Source organism: Coregonus clupeaformis, chromosome 27, assembly GCF_020615455.1.
Source record: "Coregonus clupeaformis isolate EN_2021a chromosome 27, ASM2061545v1, whole genome shotgun sequence".
Classification (NCBI taxonomy): Eukaryota; Metazoa; Chordata; class Actinopteri; order Salmoniformes; family Salmonidae; genus Coregonus; species Coregonus clupeaformis.
The window spans coordinates 20,590,771-20,616,439 of NC_059218.1; the positions used below are offsets into that span (position 1 = coordinate 20,590,771).

Sequence of the window (25,669 nt, forward strand, 5' to 3'; positions counted from 1 at the left end):
GAATTGTTAGATACTACTGCACTGTTGGAGCTAGGAACACAAGCATTTCGCTACACCCGCAATAACATCTGCTAATTATATGTATGTGACCAACAACATTTGATTTGATTTTGATTTGACATATTGACTGGGTGATGCATCATCATTTACACTTCAAGTACTCGTATCCTCAGAATTCAGGATCTGGGAATCTGGTTCTTAGAATTCTCCCTCTTGGCCTTGACTCATTACCCCCAGTACATTAGCATTCTATGTGTATTGGCAGGGTGTTTTTACTGGGAGACAGATTGGCAGAAAAACAGCTAGGATGGGCTTGCTGCTGAGTTGAGACCATTGTGCTCGATGAAGAGAAATCAAGCTAGCTTCAATAAAAAACTAAAGCAAAGGCTCCCAAAATGAGAGTTGTCAGCCAGCGCTTCTAGAGCCCATTAAATTACAGATGAGTTAATTATTTGATTCTCCCCGAGCGCAAGTCTCCAACGGCGAGTATGAAAGAAGTGTGTTCCTCAGAGTGTCATCACAGAGTACAGCATCATGTTGTTTATACAGAAGAAGCAAAGCACAGAGACTGGCAATCACTGGGTGCCTTTGAAACATTTTCTCATACACACACACACACACTCACACACACACACACACACACACACACACACACACACACACACACACACACACACACACACACACACACACACACACACACACACACACACACACACACACACACAGACACAGACACAGACACAGACACTCTCTCTCTCTCTCTCATTTGCCCTTCCTGTCACCCATCTTGGATGAATGCGGAGTTTGCCATAGCCTAAAAGCTTGGAGCTGGGTCCTTTCGAGGTCCAGGCCCCCCTGGTGAGGAGGGAGAGCCAGGCTGGAGGATTAATTGGTGTCTGTTCTTATCTTTGGCCAACAGCTGTTCCAGAAGTTGAAGAACCTGATGAGGCCTTACTCCATCGAATTTGAGTCGCCACTGGAGCTGTCTGCGCAGGGTGAGGACTGTCAGCGACACACACACACACGCACACAGACACACGCACAAACACACACACATATACACAACCAGCAATAGCTTTTATTGATGGACTTGTTCCCTCAATGAAAAATGCCATTATTTCTCCTTCTCCTCTCTCTCTGTCCCTCACATTCTTCATTCTTCATTAATTCCCTCTGCTAACACTATCTCTCTTTCTTCATTTGTTCTCCTTTTCATTTCTTTTTCTGTCACTCCTTTGGGTCCATTCACTGTAACTGGACTATCTTGTCTGCCTCTCCCACCCACCCTCCCTCTCTCCTTCCCTACCTTTCCCACTCTTATACACACTGGGTGATGTGATATTGTGGTGTGTGTTAGATAAGGTCTGCAAGGTAATTGGCAGGCAGTGGCTTACTGTGGAGAGGGTCAAACGAACCTACCCAGCTAGCACATTTGGTTGTGGGAATGAAGACATGTGTTTTATGACCTGTAAAATTGAACTTTTTTTCAACATTCTGAGAACAGAAGGGAACATTTTGCATGTTTTGGGAACATTTCTTTTTAGGTTGCAGGGAGGTTCTTTTAATGTTTTCCTGGGTGGTTTTATTAACGCTCTAAGAATGGAAATTATAGGTTATTTGGAGGTTTTTGAATAACTTCCTTAAAACTTTCATTGAATGTTTCAATAAGACTTTTAAAAACACTGCTAGCTTATTTTGGGTTAACTGTTTTTTTACTCCAAGTACAGATAGGACACATGGAAACTAATCTTCTGTTCTCTATCTATGGAATTAGTCCACTGCGCCACCAGGATGGAGCTAGCATGCCATGTTGTTTTACGCATACAAAGCTGTTCATTTTGTCTATTCAGACAGACCCCATTTCAAAGCAAACAAGCACTCATTAAGATCAGGCGTGGCCAATTAGTTTTGTTGATGCTGAGAACAGAATGTATATGTTTTTAAATAACATTCTTAGAACGTTCTCTGAACGTTACTAAAGTTGTTCTTGTTGTTTTTATGTAAAGTGTTCTTAACATTCTCCGAACAACTTGAAAACATGACTTTAAATAGAACCATGAGGAAACCTGTAGGAAACGTTATGCTGAAGTACTAAAATTCCCACAGAAGAACGTTGTTTCTTAACGTTCTTGAAACAATTTGAGAACATACCTTCAATAGAACCACGAGGAAACCTATAGGAAACATTATGCTGAAGTACTAAAATTCCCACAGAAGAACGTTGTTTCTTAATGTTCTCTGAACTATTTGAGATGATTCCCAGTATCAAACCAGTTGGAGAACGTTTCTAGAACATTACCAACATTTAAATTAAATGTAAGCATGTTTGAACTTTTAGGAGACGTTCTGTTAAAGTAATGAAATACCAAGAAACTGTTTTTTTTGTGAAGTTCCTGAGAATGTTCCAAAGCCAAGCAACTCCTGTACCATTCCCAAAAAGTTATGGGAAGGTTGTGTTCAAATGACCATATGACAACCACACTCTCACCAAGCTCTAAAGGCCATGATACACTGGCAATTCGTTTGAGGCAATGCTGGCAACAGAGTGGGTTATGAGACACTGGAGCAATGATGAGCAATGAGCAACATGGACATGAATAATAGATTTCATATGAAGCAGCATAAATCAACTTAAAACTCAATTTCCCCATTGATTTACAAATCTCCTATAGCTTATTGTTGGCTGTTGACTGCCACATCTGTACTGGAATTTATCAGCTAACAAACAAACAACAAAGAGGTGTTGCCCCTGCCATGGGCATCCACTCAAACTTACTACAAACGCAGACGTAAGGATTACTAGATTTAGAAAACGTTTTACTTCACAATTCTAAGCAAGGAAGTGTAAATGGTAAGCTAACCAGCTAGTTAAACATACAAAAAACAATCTAAAACGAAAAATGAATGTAAAATCTACATGGCTAGCTAGCTAACGAATTAGCCTGTTTGTCCCATTGACTTATTTTTTATTTCACCTTTATTTTATTTAACCAGGTAAGCCAGTTGACTTAGCATGGATTGCAGTTAGCATGCTAATCGATTAACATGTGCACCACCGTGGATATTTCTGTCAGTTAAACATGACAAACTGAACACAGTATGTATGTAATAATGTATCATGATATAATATTGTAGTGGAGAAACATAAGAGACGTGAATTGCCAACATCTCACTCCAACATGGGAGTAGATTTTTTTCTCACTTCAGTTCAAAAACGGTTGCCATGTTTTCCAAAATATTTTGGAACAGCAGACTGATCACATGACCAATATCTGTGCTCTGATTGGAGCATTCCTACAAATTGCCCACTAGGTGGCGCTGCTGATCAAGATTCCCCAGATAATAAAAAGTTGCTCATTTTCAATGTAAAATAGTTGCAGCAAACATTGCTGGCAACATTGCTCAGCAATATTGTCTCTCCAAATTGCTGGTGTATCATGGCCTTAAGAAACATATGATTCTCAGAACTTTATGCGCTAGCTGGGTGCTCCCTAAACAGTGAATGACACAGTGTCAACACACAATGATAGATGATAGAAGTTGAACCATTCATTGTAAATTATATTGTTCTTGAGAATAACAAGTCAAATGTTAAAGAGATTATTATCACATTCAAAATTTGCTACAGTTGCTACATAAATTTTTGGACTTATTAATCAATGATATGGACCCATTGATTCTTGAAGAATATAACTTATAAATGCCTCGTGAGCTTGGTTCAACTGTTGTACCCCATCAGAACCCAAAATATAAGCTTGTTTTACTCCAATGTTTATAAACAAAGTATATGTAAACAAACACTATATAGCCTCAAACATGGTTAAAACTATCATTTTGATATCATAGATGGTCATAGCTCTGTCTATGAATTTGAGAGTGGTTACATTTCTCCAGCCCTATGCCACAGCTTTTTACCAAAACAGGGGCGGGGAAAGGTTTTGTTATTGTTTTAACTGCTGATTGCCGCTTTAAGGTGGAATCGCTTGAGGGCAACATCCAAATTAGCGCATTCCTTGTATTAATAACTAGGTACGGTACCCTGAAGTGAAATGCATAATTGAACCTTTACTATACCTTCTTTTATCTAGGAAAAGAGATGATTGAGATGTACTTTGACTTCCGTCTCTTCCGTCTGTGGAAAACCCGCCAGCACTCCAAACTCCTGGACTACGAGGATCTTTTGTGACGGGACTCCAAGTCAAGTCAGCCCTGTAGCATTCATACAGTGTATACTGGGGCAGGAGGACCCACTGAACACCACTGCTCAACTCAACCTTACTGCTCAACCCCACTGTAACACCCATCATACCTGCTTTCATCCAGGACTGGGAGAGAGGGGTGAAGAAGAAGAGGAGGGAGAGTGGTGATAGAGAGTAGGTATAGGAGGAGGGTGGGTGACATAGCAGCTGTCATGGTGCTGTGTGTGTCACCCATTATTTATTTCAACCCTCCTCTTCACCGCCTACGCAACCACAAAGGTCGAGGGTCAAAAAGAGAGAAACCAAGCAGAAGGGATGCTAGAAGGACAACAAGACCTGAAGATGGAGAAGGGGGATGAAGGGATCTTCTGTGCTCTTGCTCTCTCCATCATGAAATGAGGAATAAAAACATGTCTTTTTCTTTTTGATGTTTGAGGTGCTTATAGCACAGTTATACTTTAAAGGGCAGTTGTTTGGTTCTGTTTTGGTTGGACCTCTCAGAGAATCTGGATTGGAAAAGCATAATTAAATCCATATATAGATGTGTATGTATACATCACATGAATATAGTCTAGCTCTAGTCATGCAAATTCTCGCTATATAACAATATGATACATCATTTATGTTTGCTGTTTCTTCTGGACTCTCTTCAATAACTCAGGTTTTAACCATGAAATAATCTCTGTTTGTTTGATCCCCTACTCTACCAGATATTGTAATCATCATTGCCATTGCTTGGGATGAATGTATATCTCATGTATCTTCTATCTATTTCAACTGATTCAGCTCCAGAGCCAAAAGTGTAGGGATGATGTCACTACAAATACATATGTGTGTGTGCATGTGCGTTCGTAGGTCCGTGTGCGTGCGTTCGTGTGTGTGTGCGTTTCCCCTCTCTGATATAGCCATGCTGAACCATTCCATTTCACACCACAGAGTGAAGTCACTGACACACACTTCCAGCAGATGAGTTGTGATGTCAGGTCTGGTGTCATGGCCAATAGCTCAAGCAAAACCCCTATCAGTGTTACCCTGTGGATCGCTTTCTACTGTCTCCATCGGGGTGATGCCACTTAAATGGCCCATATCAATACCTTCCGTCCGTAGCTGTACTCCATCTAGCCACAACCCTGTTGGTTGCTCTCACCATCAGTTAGACAGTTCTGGCTCCCCCCCAGCACCCCTTTCTCCACTGGGCCTTAGTCCAGTCAGAAAATAGGCACTTAAGGAATTGGTCTGATCTTCCAGCATTCCAAGCTATTAAGGAGCCGTCTGGGGCTCTTGGTAGGTGTCCTGGGGCTCTTGGTAGGTGTCCTGGGGCTCTTGGTAGGTGTCCTGGGGCTCTTGGTAGGTGTCCTGGGGCTCTTGGTAGGTGTCCTGGGGCTCTTGGTAGGTGTCCGCAGAGTTATGTGCTGTAATGCACTGAGGGGAGAGTATTATGTGTGTGTGTGTGTGTGTGTGTGCGTGCGTGTGTGCGTGCATGTTCATCAGTATCACACCATAAAACTACTGTATCAAGAACACTGGGGGCAGGCAGTCAGATAGCCAGAGGATGGCCAGGGGACATCTAAAAGACATAACTCCACACTAGTCAAAGCCATCCAGATCACACACACAGCATTATTCCCTGCACAGCTAGCTGTTCTCTGTCGACGCCAAGTTAACGCAAACATAACACATTCGTCTTCTTTTGTGTGGCTGTTCTGTTGTCCTTTTTCATGTTCTTGAGGGTGAAGAGTTGAGTGGTGGATATCGATGTCATCCCTCAGATATAGCAAAAGATGCCAACGCATTGTCTGCTCACTGTTGGAGTCTGAGTCATGTAACCCAGACTCTGACTCAGCAGTCAGCAGAAGTTCAATAGGTACTCTTCTGTTCTTTTCTCTGTAGTTCATATAAGCCTTCGTTGCTACATCTAATTAAGGATGCAAACAGCAATACTGTGTCTCTCACTCTACCCGTATCTCATCCTTTATGGAACATCCATTTCTATGACTATACTGTTACCTTTTCAATATATAGTGTGAGGGAAATATAAAGTGTTAGGGAAAACATAAGAACGTATTAAAAAGAAATATATAAAAAAGAAATGAGGATTTGTTTTACCTAATCATTTAAGTGATTTGCTTCTTGCCTCTATTAATGTTACTGTATATGGTATGGTATAGAGCACAGAGTGAGAATCCACAGACGTATTTCTCCTCGATCTGTGGTTTGTAGCAGCAACATGGAAGAGATGGGGGGGGGAGGGGGGAGAGGGGGGAGAGGGGGGAGGGGGAGTAAGAAAGTTGGGGAGGAAGAAAGTTGAGAATGCCCTAAAATGATTGATGTCACACTCTTTTTGAAACTCTCTTGCTAACAACAGGGCTTAATGTGCAGCGACTCACTGTACTGTACACTTCAGAGTTCTAGGCACTGAGGGAAAACAAAATAAAATGCTTGTTTTTTTTCAGGTCTCATAGGAACTCAGACAGAGGATGATGCTGTTTCTTATGCCTGCCTTGTAGACATGGGCTTTGGTCAAAAGTAGTGCACTATAAAGGAAAGAGCGTGCCATTTGGGACGAAGCCCAGTAGGTCTGCTCTTTAGCCACCTCTTCCCTCCTCTCCTCCTCTGCATCCTCCCACTCCTCCCTCCGCTGCCCACTCAGAGATGGCCGGTGGCTGGCTCAGCTGGAAGATGATTGGCTTAGTTAGAGGATGATTGCTTGATGACACATTGGTGAGGCATACAGCCCGCCCACCTGGTGGATTATGGCCGCGTTCCAGGCTGACTACATTGCAGACACACCCATGTCAGATCTCACAATGCCTGGATAGGTGTTTAACATATCAGCAAACAACATCATATGATACAGCAATCTGATGCCCGACTGTACAATCGATGGCCTGGCACACAACCATTGGTTGATGCAACGCAATGTCGGCAAAGTAGTCAGCCAGGAATGCGACCATTATCTTTTGGGGAGGGGAAGGAAAGCCCCATGATTGATATTTAGTTCCATGAAGAAATCCACAGCCTTTTGTATGTCTGTTTTATTCTATAGCAAGTAGTCTACACTGAATTATAATCTATGAGTCATTTAAGACAATGTGATAATTTGTTTATTTGGAGCATTCTGATTCTCAATGCATTTTATGAGGTAGACCAATGTAGATATCAACAATAAAATACACACTGTATATCTCTACTGGTGATATGACTCATTTGAAATGACCAAAATCGAAAGCAAATCTGTGTAGTGAGCCTTTCATTGTACTTTACCCTCATGGTATTTGGAGGGAGAAAATGCCTTTTTGAGTAAAGTTGGCTATGTTAAGGGCATCCATTAAATCTACTGAGAGAAACGATGTACACAATTGGCATTGACTTGTACATAATGGTTTTTAAAGCATATTTTCCAGTAAAATGTCCTGTTGAAATTGAGACCAGTGTGCCTCTTTTTGTTTTATTCATGTCTTGTCATTTTATTAAAGCAAGTATTAACGGCATTGTGCTGGAAGAGCCCTATTTCAGAGTGCTAAAGCTGGTTTCTTTGAACCTGAAAGGCCATCTCCTACTCTGCTCAAACTCCGCTCCTAAGTCCATTGGAGAAAAGACGAATTCCAGTGACCCTGTGTCATATCCATAGCAGGGTCGGTGAACAGGTATATTTAACATAATTGAGTGATTTGCTTGGAAAGGAAGTCTGCACTGATGACACACTATGCAGACTGCACACTACAACGCTATGGGAGTCTACAGAGACTAGCATTGATTGAGATGAGGGGGTTAGAACTTTTTAAATAAAAGGGGAAAGAAGAGTAAGGGGTTGCTTCAACAAAATGACTTTTTGTTGGATATTCTCAGAGAAAACTGATCGTGCCTTGCAGTATCATTTCATCTGTTGGGCTGATGACGTGTATTCCTTTGTCGAACATTGGCGTTATGACGTTACACTCTGTTTGCCTCCTCTGAACTAGGCTACAATAGAACAAGCGGGATAGAGAGACGGCAGACATAAACAAGCTCTAGTCTGAAGCATACTTTAGAGGAGTATCTTTTCAGAAGCTTACAGACAGAAAGATAAGGGGATGGATGCAGTGATGGAGTATTTATTCTGGTTTTCTGCTCATTTTAGGTCCCTTATCTCCACCTGAGTGATCAATTCTATGTATCTCTCTCTCTCTCTCTCTCTCTCTCTCTCTCTCTCTCTCTCTCTCTCTCTCTCTCTCTCTCTCTCTCTCTCTCTCTCTCTCTCTCTCTCTCTCTCTCTCTCTCTCTCTCTCTCTCTCTCTCTCTTATACAGTTTTTCTGAATTGCTAAAACACTAAACCCCATTCTCTGAACCAAATGCTCAGTGGCCTAAACCCATTTGTCGAATCAATCACTCTTTTTGCAAAACTCTAAACACATTCTCACTGACTAAAACACATTTCGCACTGTGATGCACTTGTGTTACAAAATGGTAAACACAGGTGGCAAAAGTTAAACACAACTACAACACAGTTGTCATCGTTTACACACAACGACTCCAAATTGTTCAAACTTGTTTCTAATGATGTGATCAAACCAATTGTACAGAATATAAGCCAGTTCAGAGTGCACAGGTGGCACAGGTGTGTTGAATGTTGATACCAACAATGGATGGAAACAATCTGAGAGGCAGAGGAGGAAGAATACGTGTAAGAGGTGGTGAACGAGGAGGAAGAGTACGAGGACGAGGAAGAGCAAGACCAAGAACAGTAATTTCAGAAGAAATTCGAGCAACTGTGATAGACCATGTTGTTGTTCATGGAATGACAATGAGGGAAGCAGGACAAAGAGTGCAACCCAATTTGAGCAGATTCTCTGTGGCCACCATAATCAGGACATTCAGAGAAGAGAACAGGTCATTGTTTCTTTTTTATTTTGGTCATTGAAAGTTTACTGTATACATTTGATTCAGTACATCACTTTGTCAATAGAAAGGGGACTGGGGGAAAAAAAATTAAACATCTTACCATACAATATTTTACGTATAGAAGTAATGTCCATTACTATTTTTACTGTATGTATACGTTTGTAAGTGCATTTTCCCTTTTTGTAGAATTGCAAGACTACCACATGAGGGTGGAAGGCCTGCTATGTTCTCCCAACAGCAAGAGGCTCTCATTGTTGATATGGTCCTTCAAAACAATGCCATCCGACTGCGTGAAATACAGCAAAGAGTTGTTGAACACAATGTGAACTTTGAAGGAATCAACAGTGTCAGCCTTTCTACCATTGACCGTGTCCTCCAGCGCAACAGGGTACGCATGAAGCAAGTGTACAGAGTACCCTTTGAGCACACTCAGAAATGGTCAAAGATCTACGATTTCAGTATGTGCAAGTAAGTGTACACTTAGACACTTTCAGCGCTGATGCTTACAGTACAATGCTATGCTACTAGCCTACTGTTACTGTAAACTGCACTATATTGTAGTGTATGTAAATCAGGAGTGCATACAAATGCACTATTGCAGAAGTCTGTCTTTCTGTATCACTTACTAAACTACTTATTTATCTATTTTTATATAGAGAGAGTGTTTGAATTGGATTCCATGGAAAGGCCCCATGAATACATTTTTGTAGATGAAGCAGGGTTCAATCTGGCAAAGAGGAGAAGGAGAGGCAGGAACATAATTGGCCAACGTGCCATTGTGGAAGTCCCTGGCCAGCGTGGTGGCAATGTCACCCTTTGTGCAGCCATAAGTAATCATGGGGTTCTCCACCTTCATGCAACCCTGGGGCTATATAACACTGAACATCTTCTTACATTTCTGGGTGGTCTTCGGGATGTATTGTTTGAGCGTGAGCAGCAGGATCATCATCAGGCAGTGCATCCTGTCTATGTCGTGGTTTGGGAAAATTTCAGCTTTCACCGTGGTGTCCGGATACGCGAGTGGTTCAACATCAACCAGCGATTCATAAATGTTTGCCTTCCACCATACAGCCCTTTCCTCAACCCAATAGAATAGTTTTTCTCTGCGTGGCGGTGGAAGGTCTATGACCGAAACCCATATACCAGGGAAAATCTCTTACAGGCAATGGTGACATAGGTGTGGAGTGTTGTCAAGGCTGGATCCGGCACACCAGAGGGTTTTTCCCCCGTTGCCTGGCAAGGGACAACGTTGCCTGCGATGTGGACGAAGTCCTCTGGCCGGAACCAGCACAAAGACGTGATGCTGAGGCAGAATGAATCTCTCATTGACTTTGATTTCGCAGTTGCACAACATTTTTCAGTGTACTGTAATGTGCTTTTCATTTAGAGTTTTCTTTGTTCTGTGGGCTTTTGCAGTTGGACTACTGTATTTTTATGCAAGTGCTGAATATACAGACATTCAGTACTGTATTACTTGCAGTACTTACAGTATACAATATATTCACTGTACTAAGTTGTGATTACTATACTTTTTGTTTTAATTGCAAAATGTGTTTACTATAAATAGAAAATTCTGTAACTACATGCCCTGGACGCTGTGTTCTCCAATTCTTGATGTAGTGTCTAATGAACGCTCTGTAGTGTTTATATATTGACTGGCTGTGTGTATGATCTGAAAGCATTGTTTGATTTTGAGCACAGATTAAATGGTTTTGAGGTGATTGTTTGATTTTGCCAGAAGAGTCAGGGGTTTTGTGAATGTAGTTTGAAGATTTGTTTTGTGTTTAAAGTTTTGAGAAAATGGGTGAAGGTTTCAAGAAATGTGTCTTAGCAATCGAGAAACTGTAATCATATCCCAAGGATTCATGTCTGTTGCAGTGTCATGATGTTTTGCTAAAAAGTTGTCTGCAGGGAAGGATGCTGTCTCAGCTGTTATCTGATCCTCCATCTACAGTCTCAAAATTTGACTGAATCCTTACCCCATCTGGGGTAAGGGTACTCTCGGAAACACAGAACAAAAATATTGCGTAATTGCATCAGGTGCTCGATTAAGGGATGTATTCCAATCATATTGCGGAAGATCCTTGTTAAAATGTATAGTTAATTTCCGATTGAGCCAACATATGCAGCGTTTACCGTGAATGAAGTCTCAGTGAATGCGGGAACATTGCCTTTAAATTTCAATTAAACTGTAACGAGGATCTTCCGCGATACTTCTGCAGATGTGTAAGAAACAATATTAGAATGAGTAGCGGAAGCAGGGCGGTAGCTCCTCCACACCCTAACCCTAGCCTCAACCACAACCCTAGCCCTAGCTTCATGTCCACATCCCAGTTCAACCCTAACCCTCAACCACAACCCTAACCCTAACCCTAGCTTCATGTCCACATCCCAGTTCAACCCTAACCCTAGCCTCAACCACAACCCTAACCCTAGCTTCATGTCCACATCCCAGTTCAACCCTAACCCTGGCCTCAACCACAACCCTAACCATAACCCTAACCCAAACTATAGCGCCAACCCTAATCCTAATCCCGTTACCACCACCAAATAGGGCTCACCCACCTCTGAAATCCCAATTTAATTCCATGTCACAACACAATAATAATCACTGGAGAATGTTCCTTTAAACAGAAGTGAATCTTAGACCATCTCTCAAAAGTAAAAAGGACTGAAAAGGAGACAGGAGGCGCGAGGAAAAAAGTTGAGCTTGAGTCCTGTCCCGTCAGAAACTCTCCCGTCCACCATGTAGGTGGTGGGGGATCTGAGGCAGCAGCTGGTGAAAGTGAACAGCGTGGCGAGGCGATACATCTCTCTGCGGATTGCTGGCCCAGCACGGGCATGGCATTTTGGGAAAAAAATACTAACTTTTTAGGTACATCTTCCCATTTTAAATCAACTAATATGGTAGCTTAATGACTTTAAATTATTTTGACCATTATGATAACATTGTGCTTCCAGTAGGAGTAGTAACACCAATGATGGTAACACCAATGAGTAATTTTAGGTACATTTGGATTTTCTGAAATGGAGGCCACAAATGCTAAAATCTAAGGTCATCAAACCTTTAAAAATAATTTACATTTTACATTTACATTTTAGTCATTTAGCAGACGCTCTTATCCAGAGCGACTTACAGTTAGTGAGTGCATACTTTTTTTTCTCCATTTACTAAAGTGATATGATTAATCATTTTGCCCACAATGTTATATCCCTTCATTTAAATTGCCGAACATTAAGTGACACTTTGGTTTTAGACACACCAAATTATCTATGGAATCCTTAAATGTATGACATAGCCTACTAAGAGTGTGTAGCTTAGTTAAGGCCCCGTGTAGCTCAGTTGGTAGAGCATGGCGCTTGCAACGCCAGGGTTGTGTGTTCGTTTCCCACGGGGGGCCAGTATGAAAATGTATGCACTCACTAACTGTAAGTCGCTCTGGACAAGAGGGTCTGCTAAATGACAAAAAAAAAAAAAAGATGAGCTAATAATTTCCTTTAATATAGACCCTTCCCCCTATAACAGTTTGCCACTGGAGAGAATGCTCAAGATCTTTGTAATCAGTCATTTTCAAGGCGGTAACACCAATGACATAAAACTGAGGGACACACATTATATTAATAACAAAAATGTATTTTAATAGCCTTCTTTGTTTTTATTGAACGTTATCAATAAAATGTCACAATAAGGTTCAGAGTGTTCGATTTGCCTGCTGGGGGGCAAGGAGACTCCCTGCTCTGCTAAAACCATTGACAACTGCGTGCCCTTTTCAAGGTATTGTTAAATAAATGTTAACTATTTGGTTGTAATATCATCACCTCTTGAAAAGCATAGTCAGAACTACAAATTCCAATTAATCCATGCAAAACAATTGTACATATTTAGCTCTATCATCAGAGTTATACAGCAAGTAACTAAATGCTTTTCATGATCAGTAATTTCAGATACATGAGGGTTGACTCACAATATCTCTCAATATTGGCCACCATTAATTGGATATTTAAGTGATATAAGATAAAAGTGAACTATACCTGACAAGTATGAGTGGTTTGGGTTAATTTCCCATCCTTCGTGGGCTCTGCCAGTGCCTGTCAAGCAGCAGAAGGGCACATTTGTCGATGTACTGTTAGCTGATAATGTTTACTTTGCAAGCTATCGGTACTGTTTGTTCAGTTGGCTAAACATAGTGTTAAGTAGACCTAATGTACAGCACTTTTTTCTACAACCAACGGAGGCCCACCTAGCAAAGTTAGCTAACATTATCCCCTTGTCAACATTGTTTTTAAGAGTGTTTAATCACGATTTCTGCTGACAGACATGATAGGTGTCAAAGTCGCGTCAATTCAAATCTGGTATTAGGAACAAAAGAGGTCAACACGACTTCTAAGATATACTAGTTATTTTAATTAATGCAAAAACCTTCAATGGTAAATATGATGTTTCGTATATACGGGCTCTCTGAGATACCTCGCAGGGCACCCCAGAGAACTAAAACATTGTTTCAGATCCAATACTCAAATACTCTGACAGAGAAAGTTTCCCACTTCTCTGCTGGCCAATCAGAGTAAAGGACTGAGTGTGGTTTAAACTTTACTCAGCCAATCCGTTGATGCACCCCTGTTGCCAGCCTCTTCTGTTACCAGGCATACGTTCATCATAACAACCTGTCATAGTGAGAAGAGCCAGCTCCCTTAGACACCATTCCTATGTCCAAGGAAGGTTCACAGATCACAAAGAACCAGTATAGTCTAGCATTTGGAGACACAAATCCTTATCTCACTTTACCCCCTAAAACAGCTCTTCACATCAATCACAGCCTGCCAGGTGTCACAACCTACATTAGCCCAGTCAAGAATGCATTCTTTCTAAGTTAGTCATCCCATCAATTTAGGAGAATAATAAATCCCCAATAATCCCCCTTTTCACACCTAATAAGGTGTGATTAAAAAAATAAGAAAACACAGATTGTCATTCATTATAATACAATACAAACAAAAAATCACACTTTTATTAATAGGCCATAATGATACTAAAACATTAAAACCCTCAGTTAATCTACACCCAACTTGCAAATTGTTACCAGTCATCAAAGAACTTCAAACCATCACATAAGGAAAGACAAACATTCACATGGTTAACTTGATTAATAAAGCATAAAACTAGGCTACATTGATTGATGGACCACGTCAAATTGGCTAGCTAGCTAATAACAGGTCATGTTAATATGGCTAGTTAACAAGCTAACTTTCAGGGGATAAACTAGCTAGATGGCTAGCTATATCCAAATATTGTTTGATTTGCTTGCCATCTATAGTGGTGATGACAGAATTCCAACTGACAACTTTACCAGGATGAGGACTTGTCGATGTCAATCCCTTTCCAAAAGGCTTATCTCTGATGAAGCAAGCTGAATGCTAGCTAACTATATGCCAAATGGATAGACTACCCTCACTTATCTAAGATTACATAATCAATTGATGTTTATGGATTATGAAAATCATGCAGTTACTTGCTATATAACTTTGATGATAGAGCTAAATGTGGAATAATCAGAAATGTGTAGTTCTGACTATGCTCTTCAAGAGGTGATGATATTAAAACATAATAGTTATAACATTTATTTAACAATCCCTTGAAAATGGCAAGTAGTTGTCAATGGTTTTAGGGGAGCTGGGGATCTCCTTGCCCCCCAGCAGGCAAATCGAACACTCTGCATTGTATTGTGACGCATAAATACCTTTGTTCACTGTCTAGCATTCAAAATAATAGAGAAATATCTCTTAATCACAAAAACGTCACTACACAGCACCAATGGGACAAGCCAATTTGCTAGCCCGCAGTAGTTTCTACAAAGTATACAAATAGATGTATTGCCATATAAAAGCCTTACATATGTTTTGTTATTAAATATACAGTTCAATAAAACTGTTTTTGTTATTTTAAACTGTATTAACATGGTGCCAAATGGACAGCATTTACCACCGCAATTCAAGAATGACCAGCCTACACAGTCTAGTTGATTCTTAAATGTCCAGGTTGATGCCAGATAGGTACATCTACCAACTACCATGTAAGTATCTCACAGGTTAAAGGAAGACTAACCTAAATCAGACAATAATGGAAATAATCAGGGGGGGATTTCTCTGGCAATAGGTTGTTATCAATAAAACATCACAATACGGTGCAGAGCATTCGATTTGACTGCTGGGGGGCATATTGATGTGATTTGTTATTAGCTAGCTAGCCAATTTGACGTGGTCCATCAATCAATGTAGCCTGTCTGTCTGTCAGCAGCAATTGTTATTAAACACTTAAAAACAATGTTGAAAAGGGGATGTTAGCTATCTTCGCTAGGTACCGGACACCCATCTAGTACTGGGTCAGACCCCCCTTTTCCTCCAGAACAGCCTGAATTCTTTGGGGCATTCTACACTGTGTCGGAAACGTTCCACAGGGATGTTGGTCCATGCTGACGCGATGGTATCAAGCAGTTGCTGCAGATTGGACGGCTATACATTCATGCTGCGAACAGCCCGTTCCATCTCATCCTAAAGATACTCTATTGGGTTGAAGTCTGGGGACTGCGCAGGCTACTCAAGTAAACTTAACTCGCTGTCATGTTCCAGGCGATGTTTTTCCAATGTTGGTCATCACATGCCCACTGGAGCCACTTCTTCTTGTTTTTAGCTGATAGGAGTGGAACCCGGTGTGGTCGTTTGCTGCAATAGCCCATCCGTGACAAGGATCAAAGAGTTGTGCATTCCGAGATGCCGTTCTGCACACCACTGTTGTACTGCACTGTTATTTGTTTGTTTTGGCCCGCCTGTTAGCTTGCACAATTCTTGCCATCCTCCTTCGACCTCTCATCAACGAGCTGTTTTCGCCCACAGGACTGCCGCTGACTGGATGTTTTTTGTTTGTCGCACCATTCTCGGTAAACCCTAATGCGTGAAAAGCCCAGGAGGCCGGCTGTTTCTGAGATACTGGATCCGGCACACCTGGCACCGACGATCATACCACGCTCAAAGCCGCTTAGGTCCATTCTAATGTTCAATCGAACAATTACTGAATGCCTCGATGCCTGTCTGCCTGCTTTATATAACAAGCCATGGCCATGTGACTCACTGTCTGTAGGAGCGATCCATGTTTGTGAACGGGGTGCTGTCCCTAATAAACTGGCCGCTGAGTGTATGTTTAGCCAACTATACAACGTTTCTACCGGTAGCTTGCAATGTAAACATTACCAGCTAACAGTACATCGGCAAACGCACCCTTCTGCTGCTTGACAGGCAGAGCCCACAAAGGATGGGAAATTAACTTAAACCACTCATAGTTGTCAGGTGTAGTTCACTTTTATTTTTATATCACTTAAATATCCAATTAATGGTGGCCAATATTGAGAGATATTGTGAGGTTACCCTCACATATCTGAAATTACATGATAATTTGATGTTTACTGATCATGAAAAGCATGCAGTTACTTGCTGTATAACTCTGATGATAGAGCTACTGTAAATGTGCGCAATTGTTTTGCATGGAATAGGACATTTGTAGTTCTGACTATGCTTTTCAAGAGGTGATGATATAACAACCAAATAGTTAACATTTATTTAACAATACCTTGAAAACGGCACGCAGTTGTCAATGGTTTTAGCCCCCCAGCAGGCAAATCGAACGCTCTGAACCTTATTGTGACGTTTTATTGATAACGACCTATTGTTGGCAACTTGTGATTCTCATCAGTAGGCCTACTGATTATATCACATTAGGCCATTATTGACAGGGTGTCTGGGTGAAGATAAGGGGGAATTGAGCTTTAATTTTTCCATCTCCTCTCTCCTTCTCTTACTAACTCTGTTTCCCTCCCTCTCTCTCTCTCGCTCTCCCCCTGACGTTTCACTGGGTTGAACTCAGAGATAGAGAATCGCCTAGAACATAGCCTAATGCTCTAAACATGTCATCCATCACCATTTTGGAGCATTTGGAAACAGAGGAGTGTGTTCAGGTGTGTGTGTGCGTCTGCGTGTGTGTCTGCCAGTGTATGTAACACCTACTGTTCACAGGTGTTATTGAGATGACTGAGCATAATGATAATGCAGGGCAATGAACCAATCAGAACACATAGAAAGAGTCATTATGAATGAGCCATCTGCAGTGGCAAGCTGTCTGTCTCTTTTAGGTACGTTTCAATGCCAAATGCTAGCTATAACATATGAATCAGCTCAAAATAATGTACCAAATGCTTCAGTCTCAGTCACTGTGGATGGAGGTGCTATAGCTCCCTGCTGTTGGTGTACTATTGAGTAAACACTGAAGATGGAAGGTTAGGCCTTTACAGCAGCGTCTAGTTCGAGCCTACTCAATTTAATGAGAATATTCTTGTTTCAGTAGAAAATACTACATTTTCGTAAGTTGTAAAACAAATACTTTTGTTCAATACATTAGGAACACCTGCTCTTTCCATGACATGTTAAATCCACTTCAATCAGTGTAAAAGAAGGGGAGGAGGCAGGTTAAATAAGGATTTTTAAGCCTTGAGACATGGATTGTGTATGTGTGCCATTCGAATGGGCAAGACAAAATATTTAAGTGCCTTTGAACGGGGTATGGTATTAGGTACCAGGCGCACCGGTTTGAGTGTGTCAAGAACTGCAACGCTGTTGGGTTTTTCACGCTCAACAGTTTACCGTGTGTATCAAGAATGGTCCACCACCCAAATGATATCCAGCCAACTTGACACAACTGTGGGAAGCATTGGAGTCAACATTGGCCAGCATCCCTGTGGAACACTTTCAACACCTTGTAGAGTCCATGCCCTGATGAATTGAAGCTGTTCTGAGGACAAAAGGGTGTGCAACTCAATATTAGGAAGTTCCTAATGATTTGTACACTCAGTGTTTACCCAGAGCAGTGATGTGCAGTAGGGAGGGGAGGGCTAGGTAGTGGGATATCAGGTAGTTAGTGAGAGAAGCAGTGAGCTTGAAGCTTGAGCTTGTTGGGCTCATGGGCCAACACGTGAGACATCTGTCTAAGGAGAGCTGACTACAGTTCAGTCTGTCTCTGCTAGAATCCCTCACTGCTCATCTCTCTCTCTTTCCTCTCTCCCCTTTGCTCAGCTGATGAAAGTGCTGAAAAGTGGTTGTCATGTTTATATTAGCATCTCAACATCAGAGCAGTCTGGAAGGAAACGTAATAAATTTGTTCTGTAAATTCACTGTCAGAGCATACGTTTTGAACATTTGTCTGATACTGCGAGGTGTGACGCCTTGTGATTTGAAGATTCTGCATAGAGATGAAAAGGTGTGTGTGTGTGTGTGAATTTCGTAGAACCACACTATTCGTTCTTCAAACAAGGTCTAACTGAGGGTTCTCTTCATTGTGAAGTACTTTGGGGGATTGGAATCAATAATGTATGGCATTGGAAATGTTACATTGCCTAAATTCACTGTAGCATCTCCGATGTCCCTAGACTCCCTACAAAAAACATATTCAGGAAATGGATGTCTCTTCATCCGACAGTAATGCTAAAGTACCACTAGAGTTTCTCTTACATTTTAGACCCAATCATTTATTTACTTTATCTTAATATTTTATACAGACTGCGGTTACCCAGCTTCCGGCACTAAAACAGATCCCTCCTCTAATAAAAAAAAACCTCTTCTCTCTTTCCCTCCCTCCCACACCTGCTTTGTCAGCTCCCTTCTCTTTAGAGCCCAAACCTGCCATTTCTCTAAATGAGGAGACCAGGGAAGGGCAGGGAGAAACAAGAGAAGGGGAGGAACCAGACAGGAACCAGAGGATCAGAAAAACTGCACACCTGCAGAAGTGTGCAATTCTAAAACTGCTGACCTTTTTCGTTTGCTTGTTTGTTTGCGTTTTTCACTCTCTTTATTCTCTCTGCCCTCCGGTAAACAATTAAATGTGGATCTGGAGCGAAGGCTCACGTTCCCCTCTCAATCAGCCCTTCCCGTCTGCTGACGTGGGGGTTTGGGCCCCCCTGTTCCCCCAGGTGCCCCCCGTTGGGTTAGCTATACCACAACTCCTAAAATAGCCTTTGATCTGAACTGACTGTGTGCAGTGCTGCCTGGTAAACAAAGCTTTGTGATGAAGTGAGTGCTGTAGTGTTAATCTGGTCCAAGTTGATCAAAGCATTTTTATGCTTTGATATGTTGAGCATAATGATAATGCAGGGCAATGAACCAATCAGAACACATAGAAATAGTCATTTTGAATGAGCCATCTGCAGTGGCAAGCTGTCTGTCTCTTTTAGGTAAGTTTCAATGCCAAATGCTAGCTATGACATATGAATCAGCTCAAAATAATTTACCAAATGCTTCAGTTATTCCCACGGGGGGCCAGTATAAAAAATATATATAATTAAAAAAGAAAAGAAAATGTTTGCACTCACTAACTGTAAGTCGCTCTGGATAAGAGCGTCTGCTAAATGACTAAAAATGTAAAAAAATGTATATATATGTTGGCCCCTTGGGATTTGATCAGTCATCTTGGTCATTGTTTATAACTGGAACTGGAATGGTTCATTTTAATATGCCTTGGTTTAGGTAAAGATCTGTCGTTCTGCCATGAGCAAGGCAGTTAACCCACTGTTCCCCGGGCTCCAAAGATGTGGAAGTCAATTAAGGCAGCCCTCCACACCTCTCTGATTCAGAGGTTGGGTTAAATGCAGAAGACACATTTCAGTTGAATGCATTCAGTTGTACAACTGACTAGGTATCACCCTTTCCTTTTTCATCAGTTCCTACTAATGTTTGGTGGGTTATGGTTATAGATATTAATTCCACCTGTGTTTCTGCTGGAAACGGACTGGTCAAAGGGCAGTTCAGGCAAATGCCAGATGGGCAGATCCATCTTCAGCCCAGTGGGTCTGTCTGCATTGGGGTTGTTACACCAAATTATAATGATTTGGCTAATAATGTGGGCCTCAAGGAAGAAAATGGGCTGGTTTGGGGGCCATGAGGAAAAGAATGGTCCAGGGCTGATTTCTGGTCCCAGTCTGTCCCTGGTTCCAGCTCTTTGTTTTGTTTTGCTGCTCTGCTTACCATTCAAAATGAGAAATATCTGAAGAGTGGATTTGTACATCATAGAGTTGTTTTGCTTCCCTGGCCTTTTCTCATTTGCATTTCACACAATTCTCCTCTTTCACACAGAGGGAGTGTTTTCTTGCCTGGAATGCTAAGTAATGCTGCGTTCCACAGTTTGAGTTTCACCCAACTTCCTCTTCCTTCATCATCCTAACCTCCTGTTTCACCCCTGCTCTCTAACACCCCAGTGCAGCGAGGCTGGGCCTTGTTCCAATCACTCCACGTCCTTTTCTCACTATTACACACACAGCAAATTATTAGCCTACCTCTAGTGGTTTATTACTCTCCTCCCGTTGTGCTCCCTGGCTCCAAATAGATTTTTGATCTGTGTTCATCAATTATCGGATGAGCGGCTTGTCCCCCCAACTGTACACAGCCCGTCCATGGCGTCCACCCGCGTTTTTCAAGCACTAGATCAGTAGCCAGTGGATTAGCTGTCTCTCTCAGAGCATGAGAGTTGAGTGCTGTCAAGTTCATTTAGAGGTGGGGAAAATTGGTCTTTCAAATGCAAGTGATTTTCATGACGTTTTTCTTGCCTTTGACAATGTCCTATTGATTGGCACAAATGACAGTCAAAAAGCAAACCCTTATGTTGGTCAAAAAGCAAAAAATTTTAAACTAATTATGCTGTTCACCATCAGGAAATTACGGAAGTCCAGAGAACACAAATGAATAAATAAATAATTAGCTCGTTATGTCGAGATCACGAGATGAACTCTATAGATAGGAGTAGACATATTGATGATAAATTGACAGCAGTGTCATAGTTGACCAGTTGCAGCAAGACTCTACAAAGATCTATTAGAGCATATGTGTTGTAAGTAGTGATGTGCTACTGTATAGGGCCTTCTTATCAAAGCTCCAGCAATAAAAGGCAAACAATGGCAAACTGAGGAATTACAAATCCAAACAAATTGCATGTGTTACATTATGTGTCTAGTCAATGAGATGATTTTTATAACTGGATGAATTGCGGAGCTGTCCTTCAGCACCACACCATTTTGCCCACCATTTTGGTCTGAAATGACAAATAGACTGTAACCTACATGATGTGTTGGAGTATTTAGAAACCACAACAAGGGATTCACATCACCTGTTCCACTATTTTTATGTACTAGTTGTTAATTGTTGTATGTGACTGTGTTTTTGCTGCTATTGACAGGACAACCTCCCTGTTAAAACTATTAAAGAGATTAAAATAAACTTTTATTGGTAGTCTGGTGAACTTTGGTAAACTTTCATTGGTAGTCTGCAACCACAGACCTCAATGAGAACTTTTCTTGCACTGAACGTTCCACATTCAATCCGTTTAGAAATAGAAGTGCAACCACACTTTTATGTCTTTAAAATTGGATTTGAGCCAAAACTGGAAGCCATCTATAGCTGAGAGACATAATGCAATTTTTGCCTGGGTTAATCCCTGATCAAAATAAAAAGGGATGCACTGATGGCTGTTGGCTCTGCTGCCTCAGCCATACCGTCACTCTAACATCAATATGTCCACTCCTATTTATAGAGTTTCTCGTGATCACAACAAAACAACTTTTGTTATGTCGTGAACACGAGAAAATTATCTTGTGACCTCGACAAAATGAGGGAATAATTGTTTTAATTTATTTGCCCTTTCTGGACCGTAGGAAATAGCCTTAAAGAGCTTTTCCATTGTTATTGCTTCCACATCAACAAGGGAATCATGCAGCCATGGCATGACATATCAATAGGCTGGAGTAAGCAACAGGGGAATCACCTTTAGACTCCCCTGTTGCAGTAAAAAGGAAATATGATAATTGCAGTAAGACCTCCAAGCCCATTTTCTGAGTGAATCACCACATATTGTTTTGAATTCTTCAACAGATTGGTTTTAACCAGACACCAATTAAATACCTTGAGCTAATGAGGCTAACGAGCAAAATTGTGTCAATCTTTTTTAAGTAAATACACACAAGTCAATTCATACACTATGCATTTTATTACATCTTTAAATCTTCTATACAAATCTAAAGATTTGTAAAGTAAGCAAGAACATAGTTTCCCATAGCACAAGACCTAAACAGATTCACAAAATATAAACAGAGTACTGTATGGATTTGATATGGTAAACAAAATGTATCCCCACAAAAAGGGTGAGGCAAAATTGTTATTGTACAAGCATGACAAGACACAAAGGCATTGAATATAAACTGATACACAACTGCAGTTAAAGTCTTGCTGAGGTTGGTGTTTCATTAAGTTTAGTATTATTTCATTCACATCCTGAGAGGGAGGGATAGCCCTCCTTCCGCCGCCTACTTAGCCCTAGTACTGAACACCACTAAACACCAACCCTTACCTAACACCTGCCAACTCTGTTAATCAACAACAGAAAATATGTGACATTACAAACCAGAAAGGATGAGAGAGGAAATTAGAGAAAGAAAGAGTGTAGTTTGGTCCTCGCCCACACAATGGCACAATTCCTCCATCCTATTGATTTCAGCCACGTACTGTAACAGTCAGTTCTAGTGCAAAGTCATCCGGACTCCTGTAATCCTGAATCTTGACTCAATGTAATTGTGACTCCTCTCCTGTCCCTTCAGCTCTACTGCTGCAGTCTACAAGCGGCCATTACCTCACTGCTGACATAATAATAATCATAATAATATGCCATTTAGCAGACGCTTTTATCCAAAGCGACTTACAGTCATGTGCGCATACATTTTTACGTATGGGTGGTCCCGGGGATCGAACCCACTACCCTGGCGTTACAAGCGCCATGCTCTACCAATTGAGCTACAGAGGACATAATTCAGATGACTAGTTAGACAGAGGGAGGAATTTAGTTTTGCTTGCGTCGCGACGTGGACTGGCTGATGAAAGAGAGGAGCAGTCCCACATAAAGATTCTGTTCAATGATGATAGGAGGCAGCATTGAAATAGAAGAGAGAATGGACAGATCCTTATGCACTATTTACAATCAGGCTTCTACATCCTTAACTTCAAGTGGAATAACACAATCATATCATACAATTTAAGAGCTAGGACAAAATGCTCCTGATGGAATTTGGTCACACGGTTGTTGAATCTGTTTTGCCCCCACCCCTTTCAAATGGACCCACACTAGCTGAGTTTGTACTGTAGAAAGAGAGCTCTGTTTCAGCGAATCACAGAGTCACATAGAGTCAGCAGGAAGAGCTGCAATATGAGCCCGGCATGTGGTTACTGTTCCAGAGGTGGAGGGGTTTGGGGGTACACGGTGACCCCAGACCCTCACCCCGTGGTCAGGTCTGAGTCGGGGGGTTCCAGGCTCTCAGCGATGTCCTCTAACTCGTCCAGCAGCTCTGGGAAGGAGGGTCTCCGAAACGCATCCATCTGAACGACAGGACAAGAGGACAACAAGTGTGAGCTTCTACAGTAGATCGCACATGCAAGTCTTTCTCACAATCAGATTACTGAGGCAAATTCTATTACCTGGATTCTATTACCATGTTCAAATGCTGTCAAAGTGCATTCCAGCGCTACGCACTGAAATACAGACAATGCATCTTTTAAATGGAATTATCCCGACGTTCACGGAGATCGCATTCATGATAAACACTGCGGATGTTGGCTCAAACTTAAATGACCTTTAAAAGGCACACCTAAATAAAAGCAATATGTTGGTCGGTCATACAACACGTTTGAAATGAATCCTAAGTCTCTCAATTTCGAACACGTGCTGTCACATTCACTCTCTAATATTGTCTGACACTCTCTCTCTCTCTCTCTCTCTCTCTCGCTCCCTGTTTCTCCCCCACACTCCATCCCTCCAGTCCACACTGACCAGACAGCAGTTGGCTGACAGCTCCAGGATGCGTCGTGGACAACCCTGCACCATCTCACTGAAAGCCTCCACGTCTAGACCATAGTCCTGCAGAGAGAACAAACATTATGTCAAATGCATTGTACAATCTGAGTGTGTATGGGGCCATAGATTATCACTAAGTAGTTACAGGTTAGAGAGCTAGATCAGAAAACCAATGTAAGTCATGGCAAACAAGGAACGTTATGAGACCACAACTATCGCTGTAGGCTACTGTTCACTCCACTTTTGATAACCGGCGACTACTGACGAATTTGCAGAACAAGTACTGTATGGATAGGATAGTGTGACTAACTGACCCTGCGGTCCTCCCACTTCCAATGACAAAATGAATTTAAGCACATTAAAGTCTCTCTCTGCTCCCGGTGTCTCTGACCTTGCCTTGATCCCCCCAGGGACGACAGACAGGGACAACAAATGACTCATTTCACCATAATCTACATACAAATGTCACTGTCACTAATGGCCTAGCAAAAGTGCTATCAAGTCACTAGACTGATAATTGGATAATCGTCAAATTCCGCAGCAGGATCATGTTCAATATAATGTCTGAACTGTGGGGAATTACATCTTATTAACTCATAGCTCAGAGTTGTGGTATAATTTCCCCATGTATAGTGACAGTCTAAATCTAGTAGTGTATGGTTCTTTGGTTTTGATAAGTGTGTGTGTGTGTGTGTGTGTGTGTGTGTGTGTGTGTGTGTGTGTGTGTGTGTGTGTATGCGCCTGCGTACGTGTGCCAGTGTATGCGTGTGTTTTGTGTTCACCCGTGTTCTGGGAAGGATCTCGGGATCTGCTGGGATCCGACCCAGAATCTCACACAGCATGATCCCGAAGGAGAAGACGTCCACCTGGAGAAAATCCATTATCTTGTTTACTCAAGTCTTAGTTCCATTATTACATTGTTATGAATTATTTTCATTAAATTAATATTAAATAGATTCAAATGGGCCCTGGTAAAAAGTACTGCACTAAACTGGGATGCAGAGAGTGTGTAGACTACCAACCTTGCGGTCGTAAGGTTCCCCTCTGAGCATCTCAGGGGCCATCCAGAAGGCAGATCCCACCAAAGACATCTTCCTCTCGGGGTCGTTGACCGGCAGCTCCACCATCACCTCTCTGGCCAGACCAAAGTCTGTCACCACCGCCTCCCTGCCCCGAGACGTCTCCCGGATCAGACAGTTCTGAACACACAACGTTCAGACAACGTTAGACAACAGTTTTGCACACACACAACGTTCAGACAATGTTAGACAACAGTTCTGCACACACACACAACGTTCAGAATATTACTCCCAGGACTGGTCACTGCTACCAAATGTATTAAATATATTTAAATTGACTATAAAGTGGACATAAAAATGTATATTTAAAGATGTACTATGCAGACATTGCTCCGCCATTTCCTGGTTGCTAAAATTCGAGTAGTTTTCCTAATTTCAGTTTATGTGACAAAACAAGCAAATCGTGTAAATAATCATTCTAGCATCTAAACCGCTGTGAAATATATTTTCCATAACCAAAAATATTGTATTTTCAGCTGTTTGAAGCTGGTGTACAAAACCGAAAGTAAAAAAGACACAAAAACAGGAAGTATAGAAATCGCGCACAATGAACAGATCTACCGCTTCTTAGACTTGCTTT

The 25,669-nt window shown here is 41.6% G+C and overlaps 2 protein-coding genes across 9 annotated transcripts in view; one reads left to right on the forward strand and one right to left on the reverse strand.

Moving 5' to 3' along the window:
• The window catches only part of LOC121541607 (NMDA receptor synaptonuclear signaling and neuronal migration factor), a 58,983-nt gene extending 52,546 nt beyond the window's left edge, over positions 1–6,437 (forward strand). For 3 of the 6 annotated variants that reach the window (XM_041850754.1, XM_041850757.1, XM_041850755.1), the window contains 2 exons: positions 923–998; positions 4,092–6,437. In XM_041850754.1, the coding sequence (XP_041706688.1) occupies positions 923–998; positions 4,092–4,189 (174 nt within the window). In that variant the 3' untranslated portion in view covers positions 4,190–6,437. The remainder of the gene's footprint in view (positions 1–922; positions 999–4,091) is intronic. The other 3 variants (XR_005995776.1, XR_005995778.1, XR_005995777.1) reach the window with 3 other exon arrangements.
• A 16,455-nt stretch (positions 6,438–22,892) lies between these two features.
• LOC121541609 (dual specificity testis-specific protein kinase 2) overlaps positions 22,893–25,669 on the reverse strand; it is a 31,675-nt gene continuing 28,898 nt past the window's right edge. For 2 of the 3 annotated variants that reach the window (XM_041850759.2, XM_041850760.2), the window contains 5 exons: positions 25,033–25,209; positions 24,793–24,876; positions 23,987–24,073; positions 23,635–23,688; positions 22,893–23,535 (listed from right to left, as the gene is read on the reverse strand). In XM_041850759.2, coding sequence (XP_041706693.2) covers positions 23,434–23,535; positions 23,635–23,688; positions 23,987–24,073; positions 24,793–24,876; positions 25,033–25,209 — 504 coding nt within the window. In that variant the 3' untranslated portion in view covers positions 22,893–23,433. The remainder of the gene's footprint in view (positions 23,536–23,634; positions 23,689–23,986; positions 24,074–24,792; positions 24,877–25,032; positions 25,210–25,669) is intronic. The other variant, XM_041850761.2, reaches the window with a different exon arrangement.